Consider the following 20,572-nt stretch of genomic DNA (forward strand, 5'->3'; position numbering starts at 1 on the left):
GCAAAACCGCTGCATCTGGAAGAAAAAAATAAAACCCTGTAACATACTTGCAGGGTGTTGCCCAGCCGGGCAGCCTCCCCTCCGCAGGCTGTCCTCAGCCTGGCCAGGAGCCCTCCCGACCACTCCTAAGGATGCCAATGGATCCCTGCAATAACACCTGTCCATCTGCTGCGGTCGGAGGCTGAAACGCTCTGACTGAATCCCCAAAGCCCTCCAGGTCTAACCCCACGCTGTCTGCCCTGCGCTCATCCCGCAGCTCGCGGCGGTGGTGTCAGTCCCCACACTGCAGGACGGGGCATCCCTCGCTCCGTACACTGCTGTAGTTCAGACTTCACAGTGATTTCTCCTGCTACCTTTGCCTGTTGTGCCTAATTAAACCTCAACTTAGAAGAAAACATCTCTCCCTGCACACACACACACACGGCCAACGCTCAACCCAACCCTGTGAAGCCACAACGCCCTGCTAGAATAATCATAACACCGAGACTTCATCCACTAAAACAAACCTCTTTGTAATGCTTTTGACCTTTTAAAAGGCACATTTTGGGGCTGAAACGCCTTCCCGGGTCCTCATCCCTGTCCAGCAGCCTGGCGGCCAGCCTCGGCGCAGCCCAGCTCGCAGGAGCACTATTCTGCCCATGCAAAGCCGCCTGCGGATGCCTGGCCCTGGCGATATCGCCCGCGCCGTCGGGTTACGCCTTAAAGATAAACCCGTGCCCTTTGAGGAGGACAGGGACAGCTCCAGCGGCTGCGGCATTTAGCAGAAAACTCTAGGAAAAGCGCCATCCCAGGGAGGTTTCTGAGCAGAGGAGGTATAAATAGAGCCTGACGTCAGGGCTCCCATTGTCCGGAGTTTTGTCGCTCACCCCAAACACCCCGAGCACCTTTAACGAGGCGTCGCGAGGCTCTTGGGTCTGAAACATTTTCTATTTCCAGGCATTTACAAAATGGGACTGCTCCAGAAGGAAAAAAAAAAAAAAAAAAAGAAAAAAAAAGGAAGGAAAAAAACATGTGAAAGAGAGAAAATGTGACGTTATTTTATTTTGTTCTTTCGAATGTAATTGAAGCGCCGGGCCAGAAAGGGCATCGCGAAGTAATTGGAGATCAGGGAAGGCAAAGGGGAGTTTATCTGACACATGGATAAATGGGTGCAGATACACTTCTGTAGAGATCGGCGGGTCTGTGCAGTATAGAAACAGAAAACGCTGCACGTGGATGGCTGGGGAAGCGTGTGCTCTCCCCAGGCAGCAGGATAAACACGCGTGTCGTGGGGACGTGTGTGCACAGACACGCACTGTGGGTGAAGACAGACGTTGGGGTGATCCCTGGGGAAGCTGCACCATCCCACCAGCACCACTCCGCTGACCCCCTGTCCCCAGCACCGACCCCCCCACCCCACACGCTCCCTCCCTGGCCACTAACCGGCTCCTTCCTGCACATCCCCAACCCAGGGAAGAAATCCCACCCGCCCCATCCGTGCCCTTTAGCCAAATCCAATAGTCAATTCCTTCCTCCTATTTTCTTTGTTCTGATGGTAAGTGCAAGGCTGGATGAGCAATCCCCTCTGCTCCGCCTGCGCAGCCTCGCACACGCTTTAATTGGATCCTGCAGGTACCCAGCCATCGTCTGCCTTCTGTCACCCTTCGCACAAACGAGGTTAGCTAATCGATGCGTCCTTCAATTGCGCTCATTAAGGCGGGCGCACCTACGCGCGCTAACCGGGTTACCCGGAGCTCGGCTCCCCCCCCGGCCCTGCCTGCTGCCCCGCTCCCTTCTCCAGCAGCCAGCTGCCGTCAGGGCTGGGCTGGGGCAGCCAGGACTCACCTTCCCTCGCTTTCCAGCGGGATTTCAAGCCAGTGGTTTCCAGGATTTTCCCGTAGCTGCCGGGGAGCGCGTGTCGAAGGGTGGGGAAGTGGCAAGAGCGAAGTGATGGGGGGAAAAGGGTAGGATCGTGCCAAAAGAAGGGATGAAGCTCCCTGCACAAAGATATTCACCGCTGCTTCAGGAGGCTCTACACCCTTCACAGGGACACCAGCCTCCTCCCTGGGGACATGCACTTGCTCCGCAGAAACTCCAGGACAAATGGAGGGTCCAGTGCACTTCGAGGACTCTGTGGTCCTCCCAGCCCTGAAGCCAGGTACAGCTTTTGCTGTAGTTCACGCACAGCCCGCCCTTCCTGCCCTCGCCTCCCCCAGCCTGCTCCAGGCTCTGGCTGCAGAGGCCGTGGCTGCTCTCAGGCCCTGGCAGAGATCAGCAAAGTCTCCTTCCCCTGCAAAGGCAACAGATTTAACCAGCCAAGCCCCAAAGGCATGCTGCAGGCACGTGCTCCTCCATGGGTGGCAACCATGTGAAAACCTCTCCTTCCCTTTCTCCTTCTGACAGCATAGCCCAGGAGGTACAGGACTGCTCACACAAACCCAGGGGAACGGCCGCTGCCACCCAAACCAGGAGCCCAACGGCACAGGAAGACCAAGAGCAATGGACGACGGATGCAGCGAAGGTGCTGAGACCCATCCCATGGGGAGCTGCAGCCTTTGGGAGAGCCGCAGGTGGGAACGCACAGGGATATCCCTGGTCTGTGGTGGCCAAGGACCACCCTCCCCTCCTGCCTTGAAGTGGGCATCTCCACATCTCCTGTCCCTCCCTGCTGCCATGCTCAAAACATGCAGCAAATGTTCTCCTCCCTGCCAGGAGACAGCACATACAAGAAGACCATCTCCAACACAACCATCTCCACATCAGATGCTTCACTATGGTGGTCACACCAAGCTACCAAGCTGGGAAAACCCAACAGGCTCTGCAAACGTGAAGGGCTTCCAGGAGCAGCCCTGCCTGCTGGGGGTGGCAGAGCGGCCCCCAACACGCCGTCCTGCGCCTGCCAACCACTCCCTGGGATCTCAACGCCCCTCTGTGCCCAAAGGCAATTTTATCTTTCATTTAAAAGTATCCAAATTGTATTGTTTCCCTGTGAGTCAGCCCATTTAGTTTATGTCCTTCAGTGCCAGAGGGGAAATTTATGAGATGAGAAACTGGCTCGAAACGTTTATTTTCTAGATGACGAGTCATGCCATTAGATATATAGCATTATGAATCATAGGAACAGCATCTAATTTGCTCTTAAAGGTATAATAGGTCTGACTCCCCACACCCATACACACACATATATTGGATTGATAGTTCCCCCATAGGATGGCTAGTTCATTTGTTTTGACACGAGCAAGACTTACAGGACTATAAAGTCCCATCGTACCATAAGTTAAGCCTATTCATAAAAAAAAATATTAGGGAAACGAATGATCAGCTAAGCACATTTATCCTACACTCCATTGCATATGGATCCTTCTCCTGTTGTTATTTGTGCTCAGGGGGAGGCCATTTGGCCCCGTTTTATAGCTTAGACGATCTGCAACGGAGTATAGAAGAACATTTCCTTTGTCCTCTGTTAGACCTGGCTGATGGAGGGAGAAGCATTAAGTTATTTCTGACCGTGGGTTTTCCTGTTGACATCCCTGGAGAGGAAAATTATAGGACATGAAGGAACCTTTCAGATCAGCATTTGCAGGACTCAGCACGCACCACGGGGGCTGGTGTTTCCAGATGGGATACTGGAAAGGGCATGTGTTGGGTGCTTATCTGGGAATATCTGGTCTTCTCCATAGCTTTATCCAGGGATACAAAAATCTGGTTCAATTATTTCTTTGAGTATAGGTTTCTTTGGGGTTGGTGTGCACACCTCAGTTTCTGGAAAAATTAAAAAGGACATACAAGAAGATAATAAACCAACCATAAATGAGCATGCAGGCTGGACAGCGATGTGCTGGAGATAGTGGAGATCATCCAGAAGCTGGAAATCTGGTACATTTTGGGGTTTGCACTGGTTTCCCTGGTCTTTGTTTGCTTGTTTGTTCTTCTCCATGTAGAAGGAAGAAGAGTGGAAGTAGGCTGGGTCATGCCAGCCCCACGTCCAGGGACACAGCAGCCAACAGAGACATTCTGTCCCCGCCTGTTTGCAGGATGGAGATGGTGCCTGCACTCCACCACCACCTTCCCTCATGTGCACGCAGGTGCCACGGGAGGAGGCAGATTTGCTCATCAGCAAATCCAGTCACCCAGCGATGCCACTCCACAGGGTGCCTGACACAAGAGGGCCACCGACCGCAGCTCCTGGACGCTGCTGTGCTCCAAGCAGTCTGTAGATAGCAACAGCAATAGCGACTGTTCACCAAAGGACAGAATATGGGATGTAGGCTCAAGCAGGGATTTCACAGCCTGACCAGGATGCTACCATGATGATAGGGTGGCTGGAGGAAAAGCCTTCCATGCCCTTCCAGTAAACGCTCAGTGCTGTTCGCAGGAGATAAACGCTGCTCCTTAGTCTAGACATCTCTGGGAGGAGGGAGGGGAAAAAAAGGAGGAGGAAAACGAAGGATTTCCCAGGCCAGAGACTCTTTCCAGGATCATGCAGTTCGCGTCTGAAAGTCTGCTCCAGGTTCACAGCGAAGGAGGATGAAGTTTCCCTACTGCTCTTGGCAGGTGATCTCATCTTGTGCTGCTCACACCCTGCCTGCCTCCGGCTGCCTGTCCCCGGGGAGCAGGATCACCAGCACTTCATCCCGGGAAGGCACATCAGCGGTTTGCTGGAAAGGTCAGGGTGCTGGAAGGGACCCAGGGTGGGCAGCATCCTGGTTTCTGTTATTTATGGGATCCGAGGGAGCAGCAGAGGACACTGTAAAACCTGGCAGCAGGGGGAATAAAAGCCTTCGCGCTGCAGCGAGAGTCCCGTCCCAGGGAGCCAGCTCCGCTTTCACACCTCGGCTACAAAGCTCCCCATTATAGCACGATGGGGGCGGCTACAATGCGGCTATTCTTCCCCCGGTAACGCGAGTCGGATGTGGGCTAGAGCTGCAGCAGGATGCTTGAGTGCGCGAGGAGGAGGACAAGGGCCAATTAGCAGATATTAAAACAAAGCAAAAACAAATTAAAAAAAAAAAAACACACACCCCCCAAAACAAAAAAACTCACCTCAACAACACAAACGCTGTTCTCATTCGCCCTGGCTCCCTTTCAGCTTTGGCGGTGGAAAAAGAAATCCCTGGCGCCGGCTCCCCGCGCCTTCAGGGGCTGCTTCGGGGAAGCTGCGTGTGCGCAGGGAGGATCGCTGTCCTCCAGCAGCTCTGCCACCGGGTGCTGCATGGGGGCCAAAGGGAGCCCATGGCCTCGGGGACGCCCTTCACCCTGTCCCCATAGCATCCTACAAACCTCACCCTCCCTCCAGGCCCAGCTGGGCAGAGGACACCGGGAGCACCAGCCCTGAGACACAGGGCAATGGGAAGGGCCCAGCTATCTGTCCTCCCAAATGGGATTCAAGGGGTACGGCCAAACTCTTCCCTGAGAAATGAGTCCCAATTTGACTTCTCCAGCCTCTGCCTCAATTCCTCTGTCCCTCCTCCTCAGGCTCACATTTCTCCTAGTCCTGCTCAAGCCCAGGACCGATCTCCAGGCATGTCTCTGGTCTCCACTGACGGAGGTCTGCTTCCCTACACGCGGAACCAGGATGGCTGCACAGACCATGTTCACCCAGCGGAGTCAAGGGCCCCTCTCCCAGGCACAGTCAGGATTTCCAAGCCAGCAGCAGAGCCCAGACTTTGCCCAACAAGGCAATGTGCTGTAGGAGCACGGGGTCCTGGGGCACCAGCACCAGGATCCTGGATTTCTCAGGTGTGCTCTTTTCCATCTACTGTGCCCTTTGAGGGCAATGTCAACACCAAAGCGGGGGTCACAGCACCAGGGATACACTGCGATACGCCAGCTCCTTGCCCAGGGGCTGGAAAGACACAATGGTGAGCCCTGTGCACACAAATGAGGGTGGGCTCTCCACCACCCTGATGGATGGGCCGTGATGGAGGTACGATGGATGTGTTTCACCCCATCATGGGCCCTTTAGACCACCCATCCTGGTAATTCAGGGCTGGTATGAACGCATAGAAGGGCTCCAAGTACACAGCCAGGGCACAGCTCCATCACACTGTGCCTTGCAAACAGCAAGTGTGAGACAAGCTTGACCCCCAGACCTGACCGAGAACCACCAACAGAAGCCATCAAAACCAGCTACACTTTTCATTTCTGCTGAAATACAGCCACTGGAGCAAGCGAGCAGCAAGGGCACAGAGATCAGCTGGAGCCAGGAGGAAAAGCGACACCACTTTGTGCAGCTCCCTCTGAAACTGCCACCACCACTTTGCCATCATCTGTGCAAGCAGCCAGCCCGCTTCGGGGGGAGGAAGGACATGTGCTCCATCGTCATCAGCGCATCCTCAGAGCGAGCTGAGAGTAAGTAGCTTGCACGATGGAAGATGGCATGGATGAAAGAGGAGCCTTCCCCTCTCTTTGCCCCTGCTTGCCTTCTGGTCTGTGATAACTCAGCCCATCTGTCCGGGCTTGGGTGGTCACTGGAGCTGGCGCAGCACTTCCTGGGCACACGAGCATGGGCTGGGCACACTCGCTGCCCACAGGTCCCCTGGTCCTCGCTCCCAGCTGAGGCCACTGAAGTGGTCAATGGTGGCCATGCTCTGCTCAGCAAGGGATGGCTCCTCGGGGACGGGGGTCCTCGCAGGCACGGGGCGGGCAGGAGCAATGTGGAGTTTTGCTCTGACCTCGAGCTGCTGTCCCAGCGAGTGACCCCGCAGGGGCTCTGCAGACCCCCACCACGCAGGCACAGATATGCTGGGGTCCACGCACAGATAGGGGAGCAGCTCCCACAGCCAAGCCGAGAGCCCTGCCGGGGTCCCAGCCACACACCGGCCACCTGCTGAGGCTGACAGCATGGGGACATGTCTCCCAACAAGCCCCACATCCCCTCCACGCCGTGGGCTGGGCCCCGTGTGCTGCAAGGAGGCCGTGGCTGCAGGCAAACGCTGAGATTACTCAATTTTCAAATTAAATCATGGTCCTAGGGGTCTTCTAAAAACCCAGGCTCCACGTCCATTTGTCTCCTTAAATACAAACAGGGGTTTGAGTCCATTTCCCACTAGGAGTGAGACTGATCTCTCCTGCCCGCCTTCCCCGAGCCCCCCTCGCCACGCCACCCTCTAAGCACTTCTGCAGCTGGCCGAGCTCTGCGGGAGCGCCTTTGGGTTTGTTTCAGGGTTTTTTTGGGGGGAAGGAACAGACCACAAACAGGAGGGACCACGCTGCCGAACATGCCTGCCCCTTTCCCCCCACCACTGGCCACAGCCGTCCTATGGCCCCGGCCATGCACACGTGCTCCTCGGCGAAGGTGCCCCTGGGTGCACCGAACCTTCCAGGTCTCACTCTCTCAGCCCGCGCCTCTCGGAGGACTCCAGGGCTATGCTGGGCAGTAAGAAGTACGTTGCCCATCCCATGGGGTGAGGGCAGGCAGGAGTATGTTGGTGGGGGAGGTGGAAGGCCACCACAGCCTGGCACTCTCGCTGGGGTGACATGCGGCTCTCCTCTCCTTTGGCTCCAGGGTGGTCACTAGAGGGAAACCAGCCAGGGTCACCACGTCTCTCGTCTCTCCCATCACGTGCACTCAACAGCATCCTGCTCTCGAGGCGTCAAGAGCATTGAGTGAATAGAAGGCCCCACAATGGATAGCAGCTCTTTGCTGTTGGGCCTGGCCAGCCACTGACACTAGTGGAGGTTTCTTCCACAGCCCTGCAGTGGAGGATCTCCTCCAGCTTCATGTGGACACAGCAACGGAGGGACCACTCTGGTGTCTGGACTGCTGCAGAGCGCAAGTGAAGCAGAAGAGAGATGTGGGCAGATGGCATCGACCAAAACACGATGCAGGTTCCAGAGACATCCAGAGAAGTCACTGCCAAGGTCACAGCTTCTCTGTCTATTTACATCTTTTGAACTCATGTTGTGAGCATTGAGACTGAAGAGCAATGGAGCTCTAACAGCAATGGTGCTATAAACTTACTTGGACTAGTTTTATCTCCCCAGCTGACCAGGACCAGTGGAGAGAGGACTCCAGCATTGCCTCTGTTCCAGCCAGCAGTCCTTCCTCTGTGAAACCTTCCACCCACAGCCACACCAGCCATGCCGGCTATGGAAAAGCCATTCAACAAAGCCCTTCAAAAGGTGCTTGGACTTCCAACCACATTTCCTTGACCCCGGGAAGCTCCTGGCCCAGCACTGCCAAAGCCCCCAGCCAGGCTGCAGCTATCCATGACCATGAAAGTTCTCTGACCAACGCTGTTAAACAACAGGGGGAAACAGAAACACCCCCGAGGAGGGGCTCAATCCCTGGTTTTCATTGCACGAAAGAGGGAAAAGAGGGGCCCTCAGTAACAGGCAGTGCCCTGATACACCGTTCCTCCCCGCTGCTGGGAGTGGGAGCGATGCTCGAGCAGGGCTGGGGAGATAGACCAAACCCCTGCTGATCACACACACCTGAGAGTTTCCTCAAGCTCGCAGCACAAATGCCTCCAGACAAATGCTCCCTGGGCAGCAAAAGGCAAATCCTGACTCCTGGAGCCCCTCTAAATTTCAAGCCCTTGCTTCAAAGCAAGAAGAAAACAGCAGTTCCCAATGACATGGAAAGAAAGAGTTTTCCAACTTATTCGCATGGGCAAAGCAATATATTTTCACCTAATCTCCCTCTTGGAAATGGTCAGTTTTAGCTGAAATCAAACATGCACACATAGAAAAATCGCAAATCAGCCCAAGGCAGACACCCAGCATGGAAACTTAAACCCCAGCACTTAAGAGTCTGGCAAGGTCATCAGCAACCAAGAACACGGCCTTGCACCGTGCGGCAGTTGTAAATTTTAAAAAGCACATAACTCACTGCACTGGGGCAGATGAAAAGAGGAACCTACACACAGCGAAGTGGGCAAAATGTCTTTACCTGTGTCTTGCCTCATCCCTGCTGCTAGGCTCATAGGGGAAAACTTTCAGCAAACTTTATAGATGTTAGTATCCACCTTATTAATGACCTTGCTTTCTCTCTGTACACGTATATAATTATCTATGTGGACATCTACACAAAGATCTTCATTGTTTACAATTATTATTTTTTTAATACTACAGAGGAACTGGGATCTGCTTGCAGTTCCCATCAGGTCAGCATTTGCTGTATCAACTGAGTATTGCCCACGTGAACGGGGAAAAGCAGGCAGGGGAGCGCTCAGCTGGGGACGCTGTGCTTGGAGGTGCAGGACTTGGCTCAGCCCAGGCATCTGCAAATCTTGTTTATGCCATGGGCAAACACCACTCTGCCAGTGCCTGGGACCCCGCCCCAGGCCTCCTACCTGATGCAGGGCCGAAGGGCAGCAGGAAGAGGAGAGGGATAGATACCCTGGAGGAGAGAGGCTCATGGGGAGAAGGGTGAGGAGCAAGCTGGGAAGGAAGGGATGGAGGGAGCAGGACAGCAGGTCAGATGAAGCGAGCAAGAATGGGGAAGGAAAGTGCTGGAGCTGATGCGAGACAAGGGATTCATGTTGAGGGAATGTGAATGGCCAGGAAAGAGGAGGGACAGGGAAGCCAACAAGCACCCCCTGTGTCCTGCTGCGGCAAGGGCAGGGATGGCCCTGGAGGGGCTGCAGGGACGGGGGGGATAGAGGGCCTGCCATCAAGCCAAAACAATGAGACCCAGTCCAGCTGCATGCCGGGGGTCAGAGAGGACAGCGTGCACCCACCTGCTCCCCCACCCCAGGACCCTCCGCTGTGCATGGCACAAGGTGACCTGTCCTGGCACGCACTGCTCGCTGCCAGCTCCCGGTGTCCCCTTAGCACCTGCTCCGGCAGCATCCTCCATCCTGCAGCCGCCTGAATCCCTCGCCCTGCCACCTCTAACCCCAGCACTGCTGATGGGGAGCACCCAGGGGTGAAGGGACAGCAGACACACACAGCACCCGTGCACAGACAGGGTCCCCGGGAGGTGCCCCTCCACCCCTGGGCGAGCAGGTGGAGGGAGGAGGAGGAGGGATGCATCGAACGCAGCCCTCTGGAAGGCAGCTGGGGCTTCTCTTCTTTGGTTGCTTCGTTGGGGTTTTGTTTGTTTGCGTGTTTGTTTGCTGGTTTTCCCGGCGCCTCAGCAGCAAGCACAATGCGGGCTGGCCTCCAGCTGCAGCTGACAGGGCCAGCCCTCCGCAGAGCCAGGGGAGGGAGGGAAGGAGCCTGCTGCTGGCCGAACACAGGCTCCAGCTCCCCAGGACAAGGAGGTGCCCCAAGCGAGCCCAGCAGGGCAGGCAGCGTCAGCAGGGCTGGGGGGACACGTGAGGAGGAGGAGGGGACTTGCAGCCCGGACCAGAGAGATGGGGTGGCATTGCCACCTGCGCGCAGGGCCAGGAAGGGGAGCTGGTGGTGAGCAGGGTCCATGGAGATCCCCCAGATCCTGCTGGGCTCTGCTTGCTTTCGCTGTTACCCTTTCCCCGCTGGCTAACCTACCTCTTGTACCCCAAAAGGAACTGTCTTCTGGCAGATTGCTGCTGGGAAGCGCATCTTTCTTGCCTCAAGGAAACCAACTTTCCCACTGCTCTCCCTGTACCCATAACACATCATCCCAGCACTGCCCTAGACAGGCTGATAATGGCAGGTCAATGTCTGCACAAGAACTGCCCAGCAGGAAGAGCAGGCATGGGTGGGGAAAGGCTGCAGGACGAGAAAATAGTGAGAGAAAGGGAGGTTGGGGAAAAGAGCTGGAAGGAGAGAGGCCGAGGTATGGAAGTCAGGCACGGCTGCATGGAAGAATCAGGAGGGTTAACAGATGGGAAAGCAGGAACAAGATCAAGAGGTAGGCAAGGAGGGACAGTCCTCATAGGGGCTTGGGTGCCAAGAGAAGCATGGGGGCTCTTTTGCCCGTGGATCTGGGAAAGGGATGAAGCATCATTGCTGGTGGTCACACCTCCGTGTGCTAGGATTGCTTCCCGACCTGCAGCCCTCTGCGTCCCACCCACAGCTGCTGCACGCTGCCTCCCTCCAGGCACCTTAATCACGTGCAGGCTCAGTGCTAATAAGTGACTTTAAGCAAGTCTGTCATTTTGGACTTGAGATTGGGGTTAGAGGGCTGCGGAGGGCGTTGGGGGGGTGGCAGTGAACCGAGAAAGTGGGAAATCAATCTCCATAGGATTAACACCGAAGTTCTTGCAGGAGCCCAGCCCCAGGGAAGGGTGACCTCCAGCTTGGCTGGTCCCTCCTGGAGTAACAGTGACCTCCTGTGGCTGCGGGACCGTCCCGAGGGGCTGGTTATTCCCTCCCTCTGCACCGGTGCTTTGCAGAGCCGGGCTGGAGCCCTGAGGGGCTTTGGCCACCCCTCACACAGCTACGGCTGAGATCCCAGAGCCAGGAGTGACAGACTGACCTCACGCCTGGCTCCTCAGACCCCTCTGCAGGACACATCCCACACACCCATGTCTGCTGCGGCTTGACACCAGGAATGGCTGTGGCCCTGGCTGCTCATAGCGTTGCCTTCCCCATCCTGAAGGCAGGGAGACACAGGTCTGCGAGGACTGTAGATGGTGGGCAGCAGGACCTGCCAGCTCCATCACTGACACTGTCCTAAAGCTTTCCCCACCAAACATGCACACGAAAACACTGCCCCGTTACGGGGAACCCAACATTTATGCAGAGACTGAGGAAGGCAGACTTGAGAGCTGACTAAGGCAGGATCACAGTGGTGGAACTGGTCCATCACTGGCTCACTCACCTCCCTGGTATCGTTGTCCTGGATCAGAGCGTACAGAGGCACTACTCGGTTGATCTCCAGCAGAACTGGCGTAGGGCTGAGCTGCTCTTTGCCGGGGCGCCGGCACAAATGGCAAGTGGATGGGCAGCGTCCTTTCTCCTCACAGTGAATCTCCACACCTGAGATGAGGTGGTCATCAGACAGCATCTGTGCTGTCAGCAGGCCCGAGAGATAGGTGATGAAGGGCATGGATTTCAACTCCTTCTTGTTCCCAAGCTCAGTTGTTTCTGGTTTAGGGAGAGGGAAGAAACCAAACAACACTGAATAAATCCCAGCACAGTCATCTCCCCAAATCCAAACTTTGCTGGAGCCAGGATAAATGCAGCTGCTGAAGATGTAGGCCAGGTGGAAGCAGGAAACCAGAAAGGTCAAGGAGAGATGGAGAAAAACAGGTCACTGCTTGGGAATGGGTAGAAAGTGTGAGCATTTCCAGCCAAGCACTTCTAGAGTGACAGAACTGCCCGTGGTGCTCTTTTCTGTAACTGTCATATTCACCTTCTGCACTTCAAAATGAAATAAAACCACACAAATATATCTTCCCTTCCAAAGAGAAACCTCTCCAAAGTGACCAGGTCAAAGAGCTGAGTGCCCTCACCCCCGTCCCAACAGTAGCCTTCTCTGGTCCCCGCGGTCCTTAGCTCTCTCTTTTGGGTGACACATTATCCAGGGCACTGAGATGGACCCAAAGGAGGCTGCAAAGAGACTACTCTGTGGGACGAAGCCCCTTGGCAGAGGGGGTAAGAGGGTACCGGAACAAACTCACCACACAGGGAAAAGACGGAGGCGTTACCAAAACCAAACTGTCAACACTCTGCTTTCAGGAAACATTCAGGCCTTTGAAAGCCACTGTGAAACCTCCTGGTAGTCTTAACCACAAGGAGATAAACCCGGAGAGCCTTACTTTGCTCTGCCTTGGTGCAAACACTCACTAAGGACAAGGATAGTATCACACCTGGTGATACCCTGAGCAAAGGAGGCAGGAGCCCCATCTTTGTCCTGCACACTTTTATTTTAACTCTTTATCTATAGACACTCCTCTTGGGTTGACCCAAGAAGGAAGGCCCAACCTTCACAGCCTGGTGATGGGCCTACAGAAGAAAAGCCTTTCTCCATCCAAATGAGGCTCCAACACCAGGAGCTGGATGGCTGCTGCCTCCAGCAACAACCTCCCAGTCCCAAGAAGAAGATGTAGAGGAACGAGGATTGTCTCGATGCTCTCGGCTTGCAGTGACATGCAGCTGATTTGACACGCACTAGTCAATTAGAAATACAAGTAAACACAGTAATCATTCATCACCCCCGAAGCCCTTCAGGCTAGGGACAGCCCTGCCCTGCTGCCTGGCTGTAAGGGAAGACTTCCGTGCTCAGGATCAAAGCTGTGACGGGAAGAACGAGCAAATTCCAACCAAGCTGTCTTTCAGTGGGATAAAAGGGGAGCAGTGGCTAAAATAAATTAAAACAAGGCTGTGAGGAGATGTCTCAACATCTAGGGAGACACTGATGTACAGACATGGAAAAGGAGAGCTAGAGCTGGCTCTTGGAGAGATTATTTTCTGGAAGAGCAGCTCCAGGCAACTTCAAGCCTCGTAAGGGAAGCCATGAAGCCATGATAAACTGAATGACTCAGAAAGAGCGAAGCTACAAGGCGATACCATGAGCCTCTGCTCGCCTCTGGGTAGGTGTAACATTTTTTTTTAACATCACTACTAAACTACATTTAGAAGAGAGAGAAGGAGATGACATGCACTCGGCCCCTCATATGCTCTTCACACGCTCTTCATGCGCCTTTTTGGTCCAACAGTGATTTCTGGTTGGACCAGAAATCTTCTCTTTATCTTCTGGTTTGTGCTGCTTGTGCACCTCCACACTGGCAGAGCACGGGAAACTCAGAAGTTCTGGACTTAGGATAAACACTACTTAGCAACAACTAAAACATCAGTGTATTATCAACATTATTCTCATACTAAATCCAAAACACAGCACTGTACCAGCTACTAGGAAGAAAATTAACTCTACCCCAGCCAAAAGCATATCTAGGTGCTAGTCCACAGCTTGTGGCTGAAGGCTTCAGCAAACCCAGCTACTCACGCTATGTCAGTAATGCCAAACAGTCCACCAAATCGCACAACATGATGCTGTAGCCCCTCAAGGTAAACGTCCAGTATTTCTGAACAGTCCAGCTGCTGGAGCACCGCTCTGGGGATGCCCCTGCGGAGGCTCCGTTCCAAGCTCTCTGCTCTGTGCTTCTCCCCCCATGTCACCCGTCCTCTCCCCCTTGAAGCCCAGGGTACACGGTGCATGTGCACACAGTGCTTGGGGGCTCGGGTGCTCTGCGAGTGCTAACAAGCAGGAAGGAGCAGGATGAATGAGCAGGATGAGCAACCTCCCTTGGTCCTCCTCAGTTACAGTCTGTGTTTGCAAGGAGCAAGCTGAGGCAAGTAAGGAGCAAAATAAGCCTCTGAGCAAGAATTTCCCTCTGTAGATGAGTGCTCACCCCAGTCTCCCTGTGTTGCCCCGTGCTGAGGGACACCTTTGACTGATGCAGCTGTACAAGCTTAGACTCAAGTGTTTGCACGAGCTGCAAGTGCTCCGTGCAGCAGTGCTCCTCCAGACACGTCACCTTGGGGAAGGAGAGGACACGGCCTCCCTGTAAATGGTGGGCTAGACATGGAGAGCCATCCTCCACCCTGACAACACAGCCCCTTTAGCAAGAAAAGATAATGAACAGGAGCTCGTCCAACATATCCTGCACCACCCGCCGCCTCCTTCACCCATCTCTCCCAGGAAAGGGCACTGTAGCCGGGGGTGGTGGAGGTGGTGGTTTCAAAGGGACTGGCATAAAAGCGAGGGTTCCTCCTTCCTTCTGAAGGAAACCCAGATAGAGCAAAGCCATTTCAGGAGCAGCAGTCATCAAATGGAGCTGCACAGGGGAAAGCGTAGAGGTCTGTAAATAAAGTACGGTGGAAACTGTGTGAGTAGCGCAGCTCCCCTTCCACAGCAGCCATGCACTCAGCGACAGAAGATGAGCCACGGAGCCCACACTTGTCAGCAGAGCAGACTTCATAGGTAAGGTGGAAACGGCTGTCTGCATTTAATCCTCTTTATAACAACTGAAGCCCAAATCCCTTTGGGGAAAAGGGTTGCTTTGCAGGCTTCCTGGGGCTGTAAGGGGTTACTGTAGCTGAGCTTACTGGTTCAGCGTGCTGGCAAGGGATCCACGGTGTTCCCTTGCACCGAAAAGGCTCTGGGTACAACTCCAAAGGAGGAAAATGAAACAGGACTTAGCTTAGCAGAGGGAGACGGGCTTTGCTGCCAAATTGCCAGCTCTCATCCAGACGAGCACTTGAAGTCATCAGCACTGGATAGCAATTCTTGGTAGCTTTTGTGGAACAAGCTTTGGGGGCTTACGTACAGTCCTAATAAAAATAATCACCCCGTTTCTGCTATTAAAACCTGTCCAAGAGTGCCAGCTGCACACCCTGCTCGTGAGCCAGCTCCTCCAGAGCCGGGCAGAGGCAGCGAGGAGGAACCGCTGCTCCTCACCTGCTTGCTCGGGGGTGGAAAGCATCAGTTCCAGGTGCCTCATCCCTAGAAAGCTGACAATTTCCTCGACGGAGATTGTGCTTCCTTCTCTTCCCACCCACACCACCCACCACTCACGGCATCTCACAGAGGAGTTATTCAGATCTGAGAGGTATTTTCCCCCTAAAACACACTCCTTTATTCCTAGAGCTGCCATTGCAACTGTAGCCCAGGCAGAAGGGATGGGGGTCCCTCTGTCTCCCTCTCTCCCACCTCTGAGATGAGTTTCGGTTATCTGCTCAGCTGCCTGCACGCAAGGAAGGGGCTCGGGGGCCAGCCCGCCCTCCCCATGGCAAACCTGACAGTGAACTGGAGAAACCCCGCATGTTCCTGGAAGCTCACTATGGCTTTTATTCCCTAGTCGCTGTACAGCGTTCGTCAGTGCTGAGGCCCAGCTGACTGGCTTCTTCTTGAATGAAAATACGAGCGGCCCAACCCTATTCCTGATGAAGTCAAAGGAAGTTTTTGCCATTGGATTGGAGAGAATCAGAACCAGACCCTGCAACGCACCATTGCAACGCCACCTCCAGCTGCCAGCGAAGCCAACAGAAACACTCCTGTTGTCTTCACTGGAAGCTGGGTCCAGTCCAGAGCAAGTAAACCCAGCTTTAGTGTTCAGGTCCACATTGCACGAACACCATGCAGAACTGGATAACCTCTCAGGGCGTTCAGATTGCTCCTGCAAAGCCTCTGCTTCACTCCTAGGGAAGGGCTTTGCAGGTGGCTGCTGCTAGGGTGCTCCAAAGGTCCCGCTCCGGCAGGAGGATGAGGCTTGGCTTCAGGGGCCGCAGCGCAGCAGCAGCGAGGAGAGAGGGATTCCTTATCAGCCCTTGCATCTGAACACGCTTTCGCTAACGCTGCTGGCGACTCAGTTGAGTCCTGGCAACATCTGTTTGGAAGCACAGCGTCACGGATGTGGTTAGACGCATCACGGCAACTTGTGGGAGTTATTAGTTTGTTTGTTTGTCTGAAATATGTATTAAAAAAAAAAACCAACAAAACAAATAAAATAACAGGCTTCCGCCAAGCGTCAAGCCTTGCGTAAGAAAGGGAGGATGAGCAGCACAGAGTGTGCAGAGGTACCGCTCGCCTGTTGGGGTGCCTGGCTCTGGCTCCGGGCTCCACCAGGATTTAATAACCCCACAGCACGAGGTGACTGCCTGCACAGCGTGCAGGGGTCCCTGCTCGGGATGTAGCAGTTGCAGATGTGGGGAAATGCTTCCAGCACTACCAGCAGCACCTCCTAGTGCTTGGACAAGAGGGAAGCACAGTAACAGTACTATAACAATAACAAAAGGATAATAGGATAATACCTAATTCTTTTGTATTGGAGTGCTGTTTTGTCTTGAGAGCTCCCAGGAGACGAAGGGTTTGCTAGCGGTCCAGCATTTTATACAGCACCTCTTCCAAAAGATCCCAAGCCATTCCAAAACTCAGAATCACTTCACTTACCACAAGAATGCAGCCACATCAGGGGTAGGATGTGGTAGCTCTTCAACAGCAGAAACGCTTGGAACAGGGAGAGGAGAAGGCTCTTAGAGGGAACATCAGGAACTGACCCATGGAGGGATTCCTCCAGGCTCAGCAGGTTAACCCCACCAACACCGCCCGGCTGCCCAGCTGGGCCTGATTTAGCACCTGGGTTTTGCATTTCATGAAAGGAAGATGCAATTCCAGTTCACCTCCCCTTTACACCACCCTGCAGCTGGACAGACCTAGTGCCACCACGGGCAGGGCAGAGGGGATTTACAGCCAATGCACATCCACTGGCACAGGCTGCCCGTTTATTACCTGGTGGAATAATCCCCCATTTGTTGGCAAATCCATCGAAAGGGAGTTAGAAAGAAAATCAATAGATGTGTTTGCCTGGTAATTTCTTTTGCAGTGAGATATTGTCAGTGCAGTAACCACCAGGTCTGTGAAGAGCTTGGACAGGTTTATGCTGCCCGCTGTTAGTGATGGGCAAACACTGCTTGGTGCTGAGAGGAAGGTGTGGGTGCAATGTCTGGGGGAGCCAGCAGTGCCCCTGTGTCACACGTGCAAGAAGCGCAGTGCCAGCCCCTGCTGCTGCCCAGCAAAGGCTGCACCGGCAGCGGCTCAGGTCGGCTGTGCCAAACCGCCCAGCAGCCAGCAATGCCCGCGTCCTGGGGTCACGCGTGGGCTGGGGCAAGGGAGCGCTCACCTAGGAACTGCTGCCCGTCCTCTGGGAACGCAGCCGGGCCGTGGCATGGCATCCCGCGGGGTGAAGGCACGGCTACAGCCTGGCCGGGAGGGACGCAGCACGCGGGCGCAGACCCCAGAAGCGTGCACGCTGGGGCTTGCAAGCGACTGTGGGTGTGTGGCCATGGGGCACGTCTGCCGAGCCCTGCAGAGCAGCTGGTGGGGCGGCGTGGGGCCCTGCCACAGTGTGGGGCCCTGCCATGGGGCCTGCCACGGTGTGGGGCCCTGCCACGGTGTGGGGCTCTGCGACGGGGCCTGCCCCGGCGTGGGTCTCTGCCACGGCGTGGGGCCCTGCCACGGGGCCTGCCACGGCGTCGGGCTCTGCTGTAGCGTGAGGCCCTGCCACAGCGTGGGGCTCTGCTGTAGTGTGGGGCCCTGCCACGGGCCCTGCCCCAGCGTGGGGCTCTGCCCCAGCGTGGGGCCCTGCCCCGGCGTGGCTGCGGGGCCGCCGTGGCCCCGCGGTCCGTGAGGCCCTGCTGCCCTCTCGTGGCCCCGCGGCAGGCCGGCTCTCGGGCCCGAGATCCCACCGCCAGTGCTGGCTGTCACTGTCACTGTCACCCCACAGCCCCTCCGCCTCCGGGGAGCCCCACGCCTCGCAAAGATGCGTCTGGCGACCCGAACGCGTGACATCCCCGCATGCCGACACGAGCCGATCTCCTGACTGTGACGCTCTGTGACCCCTTTTCTCCCTCCATCGTGCCCGCAGAGCCCCACGCCGCCAGCTGCCTGCCTGCCTCTGCCCCCGGCAGCCTCCTCTGCAAGCCCCCCGCTCCCCGCTGACACTGACCCTGCTCCCAGCCCATTAACCCAACTCAATTAAACACAGAACCAAGTCTCCGCGCCCCAACGCCCACCCGCGTGGAGCAGCCAGAGCCGCACCGCGGTGCTCGTGGCACAGGGCACGAGTGACCCCAGCCTGCCTGCCACAGCCCCTCTGCCCTGGGGCTCATCCCGAAGGTGCTGGTGGGGAGGAATCCCGAGGCAGCCCATCTCCTCTGCCCGCAGGTCGGACAGGCCGGCTCTGCAGTAACCTCAGCTTCACGCGAGATGTTTACAGATTTGCAAGTCTATGGTATTAAAATAAGCCAGGAGAGCTTTTAGAGACCACTGACAAATCTCTGTAAAAGGAGACGGTGCAGGCACCACCAGCGAGCTCGCTTTACCAAATGAACTAGCTCTGCAGAGCCCTGCATGGTCCCCACTGCCACCCCGCTGCCTGCGCTGGCTCCCAGGTAGAGCAACCGAAGCCCTGCCCCGCTCACCCGACCCCTGGCAGCATCTCAGTGCTCGCCCTCCCACCTCCAAGCCACTATGGCCCTGCAAGGATGGCTCCATGATGCCCCAAATTGGTGCTGCCCCCCACCATGGGCTGCTGTGTAAGACCCGTATCAGCAGCTGGCTCCCCCCAACTCCAACGCACCTGCACACCCACTTCCCAGGGGATGTCTGAGATCTACCAAGCCCTGCGGCTGGATGGCTGACTGTTACCATGGGGCAGCCCCTCGGGACATGCTACCCTGCCAGGGGGTCAGGTTGACCAGGGGCCTGGACTGAACAGCCTCCCCACCCTTCCTCATCACGGCACAGGGTCCCCATACTCCACCATGCTGGCTAACATCATTGGCCCATCATTATCACCTCTAACTAAATCCAATGAGTCCCTTGTTTTCTCCCCTGGATGCATTAAAAGCTTATTTTCTTTTTCTTATCATGATTTTTCCTCACGCTGTTCAGTTTCAGGTGTGGGTGCCCTCACTAAATCTGCCAGACCACCCTGGCCCAATGCTAACATCCACTTTTATTCACTGGAAAATACATCAGGGGCCAAAAGAACATTTCCCTGGTGATGCCAGGAGCTGGGAGTGAACCCCGTGTCCCCTCCCCAGGCACAGCAACACCCTCAGGGAACCGCTGGTGCCCCGGGGGTCCCGCTGAGGTTTGCTGCTCAGGGCCTGAAGTACGGCATGAAACAGAAGACCGTAAATCTCACTCATTTCCTTTTGCAACCCTGGTCAGTAGATGTAACCCTTTGCATCTACTCTCTCTGCCTTTGACTGCATCTGCTGCCCATGTTGCTGATCCCTGCTGCTCCCGATCGCTGCTTGGATGTAGGTCCCTTCCAAGGGAACTATTCTATTCTGTTCTGAACAGAAAAAAGTAGAAAAAAAACACCAAAACCCAGAAGGTGGCAAGAATTGCTGTATTATGCTAGCGCTTTCTTCAGTGCTGGGTGGTAGCTGATGGAGCAGGTGAGCAAACAGCACTGGAAATGTGCCACAGCTTGCACTGAAAGATCTGGGCACGGCCCCACAGCTGCCAGCACTGCCAGCCGCACCGCTCTCCCACCCGGGGAACACAGGCGGAGAGGCCATAGGCAGGTCCTGTGGGAAATGGTTAAACTGAGGGCTTGCCTCCTCCCTCCGCAAGCAGGGCTGACTGCAGGATGCTGCCTGCATGGCGCTGGGACCAGCAGTGCTGCCAGCAGCACCAGAGCCGCGGCACTGCTGGTGTGCGAAGGACACGGTTCCTCTCGTCCTGCCTGCCCAGGCCTGGGCTTCTCCCTGCTCCCACTGAGGAAAGTCCCAGGCTCTGACATTTCTTGATCCGCTGTGCAGCCCCACGGGCTCACAGTAAAACTAGTCTCTCCGACATCTCATGACGGCCGAGCGAACACTGAGCTGGAACGGGACCTGCGTGACTGACAGCCCTTGCACCAGCAACATCAGGGCAGAGCAGAGCCTCGGTCCAGTGGCTAAACCCCTGCCTCCAGCCACCGCTGCCAGCCTGTAGGCAGTGCGAGAGCCCATCTGAGAGGCGGAGAGATCAGAAATAAAGGCTGGAGGGATGAGGAGGAGGAGGGAAGAGGCAGGAGGGAAATGACTGATTCTATGATTAATGACTCCGGTCATTAGCCCTGTGCGAGTGTAATGGAGATGCCATCCTGTGCTACCTCCCAGGCGTGAGCAGATGAGTCGAACGACCGGGCAACGCAAGCTCTCCTCTGACGGATGGCAAACCCCGTAACGGCTCCATTCCCCACGAACTGATGGTTTCCTGCCT

The 20,572-nt window shown here is 55.6% G+C and overlaps 1 protein-coding gene across 1 annotated transcript in view; it reads right to left on the reverse strand.

Moving 5' to 3' along the window:
* The window catches only part of ASTN2 (astrotactin 2), a 342,339-nt gene that overhangs the window by 91,109 nt on the left and 230,658 nt on the right, over positions 1 to 20,572 (reverse strand). Inside the window, exon 17 of the mRNA XM_068413664.1 lies at positions 11,672 to 11,937. Coding sequence (XP_068269765.1) covers positions 11,672 to 11,937 — 266 coding nt within the window. The remainder of the gene's footprint in view (positions 1 to 11,671; positions 11,938 to 20,572) is intronic.

This window comes from Nyctibius grandis, chromosome 16 (genome assembly GCF_013368605.1).
Source record: "Nyctibius grandis isolate bNycGra1 chromosome 16, bNycGra1.pri, whole genome shotgun sequence".
NCBI classification, from domain to species: Eukaryota; Metazoa; Chordata; class Aves; order Nyctibiiformes; family Nyctibiidae; genus Nyctibius; species Nyctibius grandis.